This window comes from Eutrigla gurnardus (genome assembly GCF_963514095.1).
Source record: "Eutrigla gurnardus genome assembly, chromosome: 9".
Classification (NCBI taxonomy): Eukaryota; Metazoa; Chordata; class Actinopteri; order Perciformes; family Triglidae; genus Eutrigla; species Eutrigla gurnardus.
Genome location: NC_139923.1, coordinates 6505753 through 6520421, shown reverse-complemented (window position 1 = coordinate 6520421; position 14669 = coordinate 6505753). Strand labels below are relative to the sequence as shown.

Sequence of the window (14669 nt, the reverse complement as noted above, 5' to 3'; positions counted from 1 at the left end):
CGGCTGGGCTGTTTTTGTTATTCTACTTTTGCTACTGGGGGCAGCAGGAGGATGTGTTTAGGCAGAAGCTGTGCAATTCTAGTGCTATTTTTTTGGTGGCTGAAATAACCACTGCTGCTGCTTGTTGTGAAGTCCCAGATACACCGGCAAACCAAAATCCACCAAGCTGTATTCACCGGATCTAGCAAGACACATGTCGGCTGGTTTACCACAGCTGGATGAACACAAAATGAACGATTTAGCTGTGATTTAATTACAATAAACAGATAAAAGGATCTGTGGTCACCCAGAGGTCTACCATAGTAGCTCACATTAGTCCAGAGACCAGACCAGACCATGTGGAGAAACCAGAGACTGTCTATGATACAAACAACAAGATCGCTGCTGTATTTATGTCTAGATGACCTTATTTGGAGTGTTGATGGAGATGCTACAACGTTAGCATAGCCCAGCACCCATCAACCAGACTCCATTCAGAAAACAAGCATTTTAAAAGTTGCTTGCTTGTCGTCTTGCAGACAGATCTAACAAAGCATGACTTTTTACTAATCACCATCATTATGGAGTTATTTCATTATCCTTTTTATCTGTTTATTGTAAGCTTAATAGTTTATTTCGGGTTCGTGTGTCTTGATAGATCCAGTGAATACAGCTTGGTGAATTTCACCGAGCATCTCTGAGTATCTGGGACTTTACATGTAAAGCAGCAGTAGTGGTTATTTCAGCCATGATGGATGAAACCTGGGGCCCGTTTCACAAAGCAGGTTCAACAAACTCTGAACCTAACCCTGAACTCTGAGTTGACCAACTCTGAGATGGGCAACTCTGAGTTTTCAGTTTCAGAACAGCGGTTTTGAATTAGTTCAGTCAACTCTGAGTATGTAAACTTTGAGTTACGTGCGTGCCTGCCGACTCTATAAAGCCATCATCAATGGAGCTCCGATACTACGATTCACCATGGCAACGGGGAGAGCGTCATTAGATATTACTGAGTGTTTATGTAGAAAACGAGCTCATCCTGAGAAAGCGGAGCAACGTAACTGCAGCAAAGTAGCGATAGTTGGCATGGCAGACAATTACTGCCCGATCTAATGTGTATAACTGAATGAAACAGTCTACTGATCTAAAGGTAATAAGTGTTTATTTTCAGCTTTGCAGAGCAACACTGTGGTGTAATGGTTAGCAACGCCGCCCACGGCGCAGGCGACAGGGGTTCAACTACCGTAGTTCACAAAGTAGCGCACTGAATGAATTATCATTTTCATTGAGTGTAATCCCCCCAGGCACAGAAAGAAAATGGTGTCAGTTGAAAATTAAGCATAAGAATATTGTGCAAATACGTTGACTAAGGCATATGATTTTAATCATATTTCACATATTAAACAGTAAATATAAGCAGATATTTCAACACAGAAATGTACTTAAACATTTCATAAATCTCCCGTTCGCAAAAACACTACCTCCGCAAAGAATCTGGTTGCGGATTATGTCCGTGATATGAAATGTTGTAAATGTCGGAGAATATTGTTTAGATAATATCTAATGTGATTGGAAGGAAAGGTAATCAAAATCCTCTCCCGACGCAAAGCTGCTAGAATCACTTTTATTTCCATATCGATTAGGTTGAATATGAAAGGACGGCACATTTTTTCAGAGTTGGTTCAGATTCTGGAAAAAGGCGGAGACATGTAGGGAGAAACTCAGGGTTTGTTGAAGCAAACCTGCTAGCGAGCAGGTTAGGTTCACGGAGTATGTTACCTGGGTAACTGACTCAGATTTATGCTGAACTGGCTTTGTGAAACCAAAAAAACAGAGTTTCCCTCATCTCAGGGTTAACTAACTCAAGGTTTTCACTAAACCTGCTTTGTGAAACGGACCCCTGGTGTCTACATGGAGGAAGGTGGCTCTATCACAAGTGACACGAATAAATACGGGTCAAAACTCACAAGTAATGTGAAGCAAAAATATTGCCAATGTCCATCAGCAGTACTGTCTGTTCAAAGTTTTTGGTCCAAAAAACGATTAACCATGCTGCGTCAGTGTTTCAGAAAAAGTAAAAGAGTTTGCTTCAACAAATGTGTTTTATTGACTTTTCTCAAAACATTGAAAGAAAGCCACAATTACTGCACATACTAAGAAATTACAGCCGAACACCAGAGCGCATTGCATATTTTTCACTAAAAATAATCATCTTGCTGCAGATAAAGCCACTTTAAGAATAATACATTTGAAAATGACAGAACTTTTAAAACACAATCGACCAGCAGCTCTCCAGGGCTAAATAATGATAGAATTACACAGACACACACGCACACTCACACACACATTTTCCAAGGTGCAGAAATTGAGTGGCTGAATCACTGTGCTATGTTGTTCACATTTTAGAAATAATTCAATATTCTCATTCCACTGTAATTCACAAACCTATAAGAAGGAAATTGTACTTGATGGTACTTAATTTCCTTCTTTGTGTGTCTTCCTTTGAATAGATAACTACCTGCAAACAATACATACACATACAAACATTTGACTTAAAAATGTAGTCAATTAACCACAAATGTACACATTAAGGTTAAAGAAATGTTTGTACATATATTACTGCCTCAATGTTTTGGGAGCATAAAGACACAAATACATTGTGTACTAATTACGTCGAAAGCCAACTAGATTCAAGAGGATTAAGTTAGACATGCAGTGCATTTTAGAAAATCCCCCAAAATAAAAACAATCCAGTCATAACTTACTTATCACTTACATCACTGTACATTGTCATTTTTACATGCAGGATGTTCTTAAAGAGTTTCATTTATAAAGGTAGACTCTACACTTTCCCCACTTTGCAATATATTGTATAGTTTCAGACATGTTTAACTGACAATAACAATTCATACGTAGAAGCCGGCGTTACACCAAATTCTGTGCAGAGCATATTAGCTGCATGTATGTTGTTGAAAAATGAGAAAAAGAGTGTATCGTTTTGGATTACCTTATGGGATACGCCTCTGGATTATCATTTTGTTTTGTTGTATTTCTTAAGGAAACCTATCAACTTCTTGTTAACTTTTAGAGGAGCAATATAACTCATCCTGACTGCAAACCATCATGATCATGTGAGGTTCACGTACCAGGACAGGACATCACTGGTACCATCTACCAGCATCAGGGATATTGGTGATAAGAGGTGCCTGCACAGTCAAAACTCACCCAGATACAGTCACAGTTCACCCTGCTGCATTCTGGGAGGAGATACAGCAGAGAAGCTGGTTTGGGTTTTTACAAACTAAACTACTGTACAATGACAATAAATGTATTTTATTGTTTGGTTTATGACTGCTTGGAGAGACAAGTAAACTGTGCCTGAATGTGTTTCTTTCAAGCTGTTGCCTTTTTTACTTTCATGCCGTATCACAGCGGCGAAACACAGCTGACTGAATAACGTGTTCGTTTGATTAGAATTAGTGCTTTAATTAGGGATGGAAATGTTAAAAAGCTCATTATTCTAACTGTTCATGCGCAGATAACATTTTCCAGTGCAAGATATTAAACAGTCTTTTAAAAAACAAATTAATCATGGTTTGTCCTTGACTTCATAATAATATGATATGAATTCATTATGAGAACCAATCCACTGTTTATTTTTCGGCAGCAAAAATTGCTTTAAATGAAACATATCCGCGCTTTTACAGTTTTTACAATTACAATTTGACAAGGTATTAAGAACAAATTTAGGGACCAAAGAAATTATGTTTTCATACAGTGTGATTTATGCCATTTACTTTCATATCTTTCATCTTTTTCCAGTGACCTCATTGGTCAAGGTGAAATCCACCACGATTAAGTCATAAAAAAGAAAGAAAACATATTTTTCTCTCTTTTGTCAATAGCGTAAACATATTTTGTCCGTGAAGTAATTCCCCAAACAAAAACAGCTCAATTGAATAGTTTTGTAAGTGCTTTTTTTCACATAGATTTTAAGTGTTACTTACAAATCCTACAATACGGTGCTGCTGACTGCCTGTTGTTTGGCTGTCTGCTAATTTAACGGTATTACTCAATGAAGGCCAAACTGACTCCTCATCACCAAATGGCGTAGTTACGGCTGGATCCACACCAGCACTGAAAGTATCTGGGCTGATGTTGATGGGATGGTCTGCTTTGCCATTTGCTGTTGCTGTCTCCTGATGACTGCTTCTATTCTGCTTTGTAGTCATATCAGAGGCAGTATTCAAGTGGTCTCTCCTTGTCTTCCCATTGGTTCCATTACTGTTGGCCTGAGAGGCGTGGGGATCTCGGATGGTGCCGAAGCCGGTCTGGATCATCGACAGCGTCCTCTGATTTCCCTCCCGCCGCCGGCAGCTGTAAAGCCCACGAAATGCTGAGCGAAACTTCTGAGACATGGCATTGTATATCACAGGGTTTATAGCGCTGTTGGCATAGATGCATGTTCGACAAAAGAGGAGGAACCAGGCATCCAGATAGGGCGTGGACACAAAAGAGTTGATCAAAACTAAAGTCCGATAGGGCATCCACAGTAGAGCAAATAGGATCACCACTACTGCCAACATCTTTGTCACCTGTAGGGAAGAAAGAGAGATCATTAAAACCAAAGCGACTGTGATTAGAGTCTTTGTGTGAATAAAGCCTTAAAGGCCATACATTTTGAAACCTGTATAAGTCATGGTTTAAGTCTAAAAGACTGTGTCTTGACTCATAAGTTTAAACTTAAACTTTAAATTAAGTTATTTTAACTAGGGTTCAGTAATGGAACAATTTGTCACTTCCCCACTAATTAAATGAACATCTCATCATTTCCACCACCTGTGCTTGAAACTTGATCAAAACACGCCACCACCCGGAGTCTCAACCCCCCATCAAACTTAAAAAACCCACCCTAAACGCTACTGACATCCAAAGCTACAGACCTGTATCTCTTCTTTCATTCCTCTCTAAAACCTTGGAACGTGCCGCCTACAACCAACTGTCATCCTATCTCTCGCTGAACAACCTCCTAGACCCTAATCAATCAGGATTCAGGACTGCTCACTCCACTGAGACGGCCCTCCTCACAGTGACCGAGTCCCTGCGAGACGCCCGAGCCTCGTCCCACTCCTCCGTTCTCATTCTCCTCGACCTATCTGCTGCATTCAACACAGTCAACCACCAAATCCTCCTCTCCACTCTGGCTGAACTTGGCATAACTGACTCTGCTCTCACCTGGTTTACCTCATACCTGACAAATCGCACCTTTCAGGTCACATGGAATGGCTCTATGTCCAAACCCAAACCAAATCTCTGTCTGGACAACTGCACATCACCTCAAGCTTAACCTGAATAAAACCGAACTCCTCTTCATCCCAGGGAAAGACTGCCCTCGCATGGACCTGTCGGTCACTGTCGAGGGTATCACAGTATTGCCGTCGTCAACTGCGAGGAACCTGGGTGTAATCCTCGATGACCAACTATCCTGCACCCCCAACATCACTGCTGTGGCCCGATCCTGCAGATTTGCCCTCTACAACATCCGCAGGATTCGGACCTTCCTCACAAAGGATGCAACGCAACTCTTGGTCCAAGCACTGGTCATCTCCCGCCTTGACTACTGCAACTCTCTCCTGGCCGGACTCCCGGCCTCTGTGATTAAACCATTGCAGCGCATCCAGAACGCTGCAGCACGCCTTATCTTCAATCTACCCAAATTCTCCCATGTGACCCCCCTCCTCCGTGACCTCCACTGGCTCCCTGTTGCAGCACGCATCCAATTCAAGACGATGACACTGGCCTTCAGGGCCATCAATGGAACAGCACCCGTCTACCTTCAAACACTGGTCAAACCTCATGCCCTGAAGCGAGCACTTCGCTCCTCTACTTCAGCTGGCCGGCTGGTACCACCATCGCTGAAATCAAATGTCGCTCAGCAAAGTCCAGACTCTTCTCTGTTCTGGCGCCTCAGTGGTGGAACAAACTCCCGACTAATGTCAGGACAGCAGAGTCATTTGCCATTTTCCGAAAAAGGCTCAAGACTCACCTGTTCAGACTTCACCTCGACTCTACATAGCATGATTCACTGGATCTAGTAAGACACACATCGGCTGGTTTACCACAGCAAACTTTAGCTGTGATTTAGTTACAATAAACAGATAAAAATGATGCTGACACAACGACATGATGATGATGATGATTAGTAATATTCTGAAGTCATGCTTTGTTAGGTCTGTCTACAAATCGACAACTCACAACATTTAAAATGCTTGTTTTCTGAATGGAGTCTGGATGGATGGGAGCTAGGCTATGCTAACATTGTAGATGCTCCATCAACACCATCGTCTAGATGTTAATATGGCAGTAACCTTATTGTTTGTATCATAGACAGTCTCTGGTTCCTCCACATGGTCTGGTCTGGTCTCTGGACTAATGTGTGCTACTATCTAGACCTCTGGTGGACCACAGACACAGGAGACAACATTTATTTCCTCTATTTCTGATTCAGCAACGTCAGGATAACAGCAGGAGAATCGCTAATAGGCTTTAGACACAGGGTCACGCAAATTTCTCGCTGGAGCTGAAATATGTTGACGGGGAGCAACGAATATGTGAATGATTTAGAGCCAGTCAACCTATAAGTGATTAGTCTTATCAGTCCCCAATAACACACCAACCCCCTCCCAGCCTGCTCAACCACCTTACAGCAGTGTGTCGGGTTGATACCAGGTACCATGCACTCCCCTCCTCTCAGCAAACTGCTTTTTCAGATAAGAGTCTGTGTCTGTGCCTTCAGCACTGAGCCAGTGACAGCCACCTCAGCAGGTAGTTAAAAAGGAAGAACTCATGCACAACAAAGCGTTTAATTGAATAAGAAGGAGGCGGGGAGGCTTCTAATTATCTCTCAGCTGCAATAATGAGACAGAAATTATCGGGGTGACATTTCAAATATGCATATTATGACTGTAATTATGTGGCAGGAGGCTACCGGACTCCAAATCCAGAATCCCATGGATTCACAGTTTGGCCCACTAAGCCAAATAAATCACATTTAGCCTCTGATGCTATCAACTCGCCCAGGGCAACAGTGACCAGCCTTCCCCCTCTCTCCTCTTACATGCACTTGAGGAGATCAGAGACACGAAGAAACTCTCCAAGATTAAAATTATACAATCTCACACCACAGTGTATTAATATCTAATCATAAAAGTGCCATTCTTTGGGCATAGACAAGTTTATCAAACTCCCATCAGATTGAGTTGGCCTATCAAGCAAATTAAAGAGCATGAAGTGCCCATTGAAGAACTGAAAGAGCAAAATCATCTGCGGTATTAATAAAACTTCAATGTAAATCCCAAAACGCATTATGCAAATCTTCTGCTCCGAGATGGAGCCTCTTGAACACATGAGATTAGCATCTCCTCTGCTGTTGCATGAGAGTTCAGTGTCACCGAGGCCTGTGTTCATGCAGAGAGATGCACAGTGACAGACACAACCGCTAAACGTTGCTTGGGAAGGTAAAGCACTGAAAATCCATTAACGGGTTACTGTTTGATCCGCAACATTGCCCAACCTGCACACGCAGTTCTCAGTTGCAACATGGGAAAAGTCCTTTTAAGGCTTCCTGCAACCCAGAAGTAAACACTGTTTTCTGCAAGTTAGTGTTTCTCAAAATCAAGAATCCTTCCTTGGATTCAGAGAGACGCATTAAACAGTCATGTGAGTGGACAGAATACATTGAGGTGTTCTACGGTTTTAACCAGAGAACCAGAGACTGTCTATGGTACAAACAACAAGGTCTCTGCTGTATTTATATCTATGTGTGACTTTGCAACATAAAGAAATCAGCAATAGTGGTCATTTCAGCCATGATGGAGGAAACTGTCTGCATTGAGGTAAGCCCCGCCTCCTCATCTGGAATGTATCTAACAAGAGTGACATGAATAAATCCAACTGATGAATGAAAATGTTCTTCTCTGAATAGGACTTGAGAGGGAAAAGACTTGAAGGTGAAGGTGCTTGAACTACTATGGCTTTACAACAACTCCCTAAGAATGAAATGTGGACACAAAACAAGTCTTGCTGGACTAAAAAGACATTGGTCATTGATAAAAGCTTATGAAGGTGCTTTACAGACAAAACCCCCTGAGGCAACGTATTCTGAGACAAGGCAGCACAGCAGCAATACCAGGCAACCAAGAAGAGAGAGGGCTTTCTCGGTAAGAAGGCTTTCAGACTGCTCAGTCTGAGCCTTCAGGGCCTCTTAACTGCCATCATAGAGAGCCGACAAGAGGCCACTTTTCTGAGGTAATGGATAGCAGGGACATCATCCCTGTGCTCTTAAGAGGGAATCGTGGCCTCTGTACTCCCAGCAGATCACACAGACTAAAAACGTGACCGGGGTCAAATGTGACTAAAGCCATCGCACAGCAATTACTTCATAGATGATACAAGATCAAGGAAAGGAGAGCGCAGTCGGGGTTAATGGGAAGGGGCGAAATGTTGGATGAGGCAGAAACCTGCTTCCTGGAGGAGAGTGCAGTCCGGGGCCGGACCTGGCGACCCCGCTTTCCCGCTTCAGAGGCTTCTCGGCAGCTGCGACGCAGTGTGGTGGCGCTGGCGTCAGGATGGTCGGACAGAGGGCTGGAGGGAGACACGCAGCACGTTACATCTGTTGGCTGGTTGGCTCAATAGCTTGAATGTTGTCTGTAGTGATACTGCTACTTGGCTGACAACCAAAGGTATTCTTAAAAAAGCCTTTCAGGTTCGTGCTTCCACCTGTGTAGGATTGTAAATTTGGGCAGCAACTAACAATTAAAATATGTCTGTCCCAGTTTCTCCAAGTCCAAGGTGACGTCTTTCAATGACATGTTTGTCAGTCCAAATCCCAACTTATTCAGTTTAATATGATATAACAGTGTGACGTGGGTGATCTCTTGGTTTTAGAGGCTCAAATCAGCGTCGAAAATAACTATTATGTGTATGCTTATTCTGTTGTATTGCTATGTTTTGTAATTGAATTTATTTTGTTTAGAAAATGTACAATCCAACTCTTAATCGAAAAACTATATGTTCGGAGGTGGATTGATTCAACATGTGCTGTCCTGCAAAAATCACCAAACTGATGGATTAAAGCTGCCCTTAATTTTTCATGTCATATGTCAAAGCTCTTCCAGAGGAAGAAGACATTCATTATTTTCAGAGGCTGCGTAGTGCTCATGATGAATAATCAAATAAATTCCTAGAACCTCCAGGGAGTCTATAATTTCAATCAATCCCTGTGAATTTTCAGCAGGAGATCACCTGAAAGATTCCTCCTTCCTGTTCAGACCAATGATCCTTCTGTTAAGTGATTCTGGCTCCTGATCTGGATCAAGGCTTATGCCGATGTGGTTTGTTCACTTGACACTTTTTTCAAATATTATTTTTCATTTTTGGATGGCTGTTACATTCTGTTGGCAGCATGTGTTGTATGTGTGCTAAAGAAAAAAGTTCATGAATCAAAAGTTTCAAAAATAGACTTAAACGTGGTGTGAAAGCGTGAGAATAACCAGTGTGATGTGTAATGAAGGAGAGACGTGAGTGAGGTAGAGGAGAAAAACCCCAGTGACCTTCTTCATGTACTAATAGAGCTGATATTGTTGTACTGAGACTTTTTTTTTTTACTTAGAACAGTTTTATTCTCACCGGAATGAGCTGACTTTGATCTTAAACTATTTTTTTCAATTTTCACTTGCTTCCACAATTTCATTGCAATACAACGCCAAAAAAATAAAAAAAACATGCATCTTTCTTTTAAGCTGCAGTGAAATCAGGAAATTAAATCTGCCACCAATGCCCCAAAAAGCCTGTGAAATTCTTGAGGGACTGAGTCACATATGTATAATTGGTGGAGTGACCCTCCTTTAAGGAGAAATCCGGTCATTTTTTACCCCATTTTCGTTGTCCCCAGGGTCATCCCGACTTAATAGAAGCAAAAAACCAGACAAAAATTCACTTGACCTAGCCTGAGATGTGTACCTGCCTGCCAGCCTTCCAGAAGCGCTCCAATGCTAACCCATAGGGGCAAGTTTTATCTGCTTTTCTGGGCCTCAGAAAATAATTCCAAAACCAATGCAACACAGGTTGGGTCCTTACGAGACACGACAGTGCTCGTTTAGCTCAAATAGTGTGGCAAAACAACATAAATATGTGTTTTTGCATGGAGTTACTCACCTCAAATCACACCATAGACATTAGCATTAGAGTGCGAGCGCACGCTCGTCCCTCCCAGTCACCGCAGAAACCAAAATGTTTTCCTCGATCGAACAGTGCAGTCGTCATGTCCATATTAAATCCATGAAGCTGTTATGTTATCCATGATGTATGACTATGTTACAAGGTAGCAACGATTGCTTACACAGCTAAACAGCCCGTAGCCAAAACAAAGTCTCGCGCAAGTTCCCGTCTGCCGACGTCCTCACTCTGGAGCTGTTTTCAAGCCAGTACAGTGACAAACTTCTTTCTATCGAGCAGTGCCGTCATGTCCATATGACAGTGTAACTATATAGTAAGATTGCTTAGCCTTTGTGACAGTTGAACCTGCTACAGTGACAACAAATCTTGCGCAGTCTCAGTAGGTGTAGCAGTGTGTGCAGACTGCAGTCTCTCATCAACAGAGTGAGATCGAGCAGGAGCTTCCAAAGCTAGTTAGCTACTACTTGCCATTGTCGCTGTTTTTCGACTCAGGTGTACTCAAAGTGAACCTCACGCTACTGTCCAAGATTTGTCACTATACTGGCTTGAAAACAGCTCCAGAGTGAGGACGGCAGACGGAACTTGCGCAAGACTTGCATTGTTTTGGCTACAGGCTGCTGTTTAGCTGTAAGCTATCGTTGCTATGTTGTAACACAGTCATACATATGAACATAACAGCTTCATGGATTTATTACGGACATGACGACTGCACTGCTCGATCGTTTCTTTATGGATACAAAATCTACGAGGAAAGCGTTTTTGTTTCTGCGGTGACTGGGAGGGACGAGCGCGCACTCGGCAATCTACTGCTAATGTCTATGGGGTGATTTGAGGTGAGTAACTATACTTTATGTTGTTTCGCCACACTATTTGAGCTAAACGAGCGCTGTTGTGTCTCGTAAGGACCCAACCTGTGTTGCATAGGTCTTGGAATTATTTTCTGAGGCCCAGGAAAGCAGATAAAACTTGCCCCTATGGGTTAGCATTGGAGCGAGTCTGGAAGGCTGCCAGGCAGATACAGATCTCGGGCTAGGTCAAGTCGGGTTTTTTGCTTCTGAAAAGTCGGGATGACCCTGGGGACAACGACAATGAGGTCAAAAATGACCGGATTTCTATTTTAATGAATGAGGTGAGAGTGCAGGTATGGTTTGAAAGAGCAAACCGTACCTGAGATAGAGTATCCGTGCAATCAAGCCATACAGCATGATGGCGAGGAGCAGCGGGATGACGTAGAAAATGGCAAAGTCGATGAGGTAGATGGGCAGGTAGAGCTCACGCTTCACTTTGTAGCCGCACTGCACGTGTCCGTCCTGGCTCACCTGAATGTGACACAGTCACACAGTTAACCAAAATATCATGACTTGTCATGACTCATGACCAAAGATGTGTTTTGTGAAGACCATTAAATTCTACTCTTCATCCTTGAGTCCACGAGAACTGAGGGGACAGACAACCGGAAAGCAAATGTCTCCGGCCACAGCTGTCGCCGGCACACGAGCATAAACACTGGTGGACCCTTCACTTCATTCTTCAAATGCCTTTTTTAAACCAGTAGTTCAGGGTTACTCTGGGTTATTCTTCAGACTTATAATGGAGAGTGAATATAAGCTCATATTTAGCCTAAATTTACTTGTGCATCCATAGTTTTTGTTTGTTTGTTTGTTTGACACAGAGATGAAATCATAACTCGAACCCTGGTTACTCTGCTCAGCCAATTAAACCCTCCATCACTGGGAGAAAGCCACAGAAACCCACAACCCTCTTCTTTGTAGTGCTGACCACCGCCTGCAGTTAAAGCAGTATTAGACTGTCATGAACAATTCTGTACAATTATCTAACCTGAATGTCCACCAGGAAAAACCACAGCATGCAGTAGACGCAGGTGAAGATCCAAACCCCAGCAATGATCCGCTTGGCCCGGGACACCGTGCACACGGTCTGAGCCTTCATTGGATGGCAGATCGCTATGTACCTGGATGCAAAGAGCAAATGGAGGCTTCATGACAATCCGTTGGAGAGCCGTACCACTGTGTTATTAATGCAATGTACTTACTTGTGTAATGACGCCTACTTTCTAGCTAAACTGGCATGAACATTTTATCTATATTGGACTGTATTGGTGAGATTATTTTTCTCTCTCTCTTTTTCCCTGGCCAAGAGAAGACAACTAGATTGTATGGAATATCCTTAAGGGCTTAAATCAAGTCTTTTATTGACATGTATTTTAGAACTTTTTTCTCTGTTCAAAAGAGATGATACATTCATTTCATTACAGTGATTATTGGACATGGAACAAAATTCACATTTCAATCTCTCTGTGTGTTGCTGTAGATATTTCTGACCAAATAGGATTGCTATCTTACCACTTATGATCTACTGGACTTTATGGGTAATACTCTCCTCCGATCACAAACAACAATTGCAATTGTACAGCCAGCCAATCAGGTTGTGCCCAAATAAGTGTGGCCCCCACAGTGCAGAATGAAGCACACTGCTAAGCTCTCCTAAACCCTCTTCAGCGGGCAGCGTGGGAGCTGGGCCCTCTTGTGGAGGGCTCTGCCTGTGCTTATAGATCTCAGGTTACAATGTCATAGCATCTGTTGTAATACAAACATCCTCCACTAGATTTTATGGGAAAAAAGCCTGCGTTGACATGACATTGACTCAACCACATTGATCCTGACCAATTAAAGGTGAGTTTCTACAGTCTACATCTTTATAACCTTATCCACCACAGCAGAGAAGTGGGGTGCCTCAAGGCGGCAAACCTCCGGATCTGAAAAGTCAAGCAAATCCTGAAGTGCCTTAAACGCACTGACAACACAAAAAACACAAGCAAATACAGAAACATGCTGCAAATACAGAAAGAAATTATCAAATACAGAAATGCATTGCAAATACAGAAAACATGTCAAGCTGGGCTCAAAGGACTGCGACAGAGGTTGGCATGGTAACAGTACAAATTAAAATAGCCGATGCTCTGACCATCCTGCTATGTTGATTTGATTATGCTATTTCTATGACAAATTGTGCAAGTAATCAGTCGAAACACCCCCATGGGGGTGTTGATTGTTTTGCAATTAGAGAACGGAAGTGACCATATTTGGACTGATCGCGTGTTAGCAACTAAATGGTAGATCAGATTGAGCTGCAACAAGCTCATCATAAAAAGGATGAAGTGGCATCCTTTGGTAAAAAACTAATATATAGCTTATATGAAACATGTGACTTCTTGAACCTAAGCAAATTAAGATTATCCTGCAAATGTAAAAATGAATGGCAACATCAAACAGTATGATGAAAAGCCAAAGCTGTCCTGAGAACAGTTGTTTTGCTTGTTTATCCATCCTCACCTCTCCACAGTGAAAGCGGTGATGGAGCAGGAGGACACATTGATGCCTAGGTACTGAAGGTAGGTGATCCCCAGACAGCCAGCGTGGCCAAACACCCAGGTTCCCGTCAGACTGTCCGAGACATTGGGCAGCCCCGCCGCCACCAGCACCGTCAGGTCGGCTATGGCGAGGCTCACCAGATAACAGTTAGTGGGGGTCCTCATGTGGCGCGTGGTGAGAACCACAAGGACCACCATGATGTTCCCAATGATGCCCACACCGCACACCAGCAGGACCAGGAACACTGACACCGTCTTGTACTCCAGTGACTCAGAGACGCCGTGGCTGGGACTCAGAGAGATGTTGGTCGGGGTGTCCATCCTGGAGCTCACGTTGTCGGTCATATCTGCTAACGGCTGGACGTTTTATACCCAGAGCATGTGTTGATCACAGGTCATGTGATTAAAGTAACGAGGGGCGTGACTCTGAAATGTCTCCATGTTTTCTCCCCTTCATTTAGGGCACTGACTCTTATTCAAAGCCAGTCCAGTTGAATGACGCATGATATATAATGTTGAATCTTTAGCATCTTACAGGTCTGAAAAAGTTACACTTCAGTGGTGAATTTGCTTGTTATTAGGCTTTGATCACTGAGAAGGGGAGAAAAGCACTGCTTGTCATGCTGTAGTTGACTTAACTTCCATGTTGAATATGATCCCAGGACATCCAGTCATGCCCCAAATGAGGCCCCTAGAAATAAAAAAATGAGTTAATTGAATCGGAAATAGGGAACTGAACTGAAAGTAACAGTTGGATTGGCTTTGGACTTTCATATGTTAATATCAATCACACAGTAACATGGGATTCTCTGTGACTCTCTAAGTATCTGAATCAGCTGATCCAACGTATTTGTGTTTTATCCAGCGACTCTTTTTATCAGCCATTAGAGAAAGAAGGAGAGAGACCTGTTGTTATAGTAATGTTACATCCTGGTACCCAACACACAGAGAGACCTGTTGTTATAGTAACGTTACATCCTGGTACCCAACACACAGAGAGACCTGTTGTTATGGTAACGTTACATCCTGGTACCCAACACACAGAGAGACCTGTTGTTATGGT

The 14669-nt window shown here is 42.7% G+C and overlaps 1 protein-coding gene across 1 annotated transcript; it reads right to left on the bottom strand.

Annotated features, from left to right (window-relative positions):
* Positions 1 to 3456: 3456 nt before the first annotated feature.
* trhr2 (thyrotropin releasing hormone receptor 2) lies at positions 3457 to 14092 on the bottom strand. Its single transcript, XM_084017249.1, has 5 exons — positions 13569 to 14092; positions 12055 to 12187; positions 11383 to 11534; positions 8499 to 8622; positions 3457 to 4574 (listed from the first exon to the last, which is right to left on the bottom strand). The coding sequence occupies exons 1-5, from the start codon at positions 13949 to 13951 to the stop codon at positions 3972 to 3974; spliced, it is 1395 nt and encodes a 464-aa protein (XP_083873375.1). The 5' UTR covers positions 13952 to 14092; the 3' UTR covers positions 3457 to 3971.
* Positions 14093 to 14669: the final 577 nt, after the last annotated feature.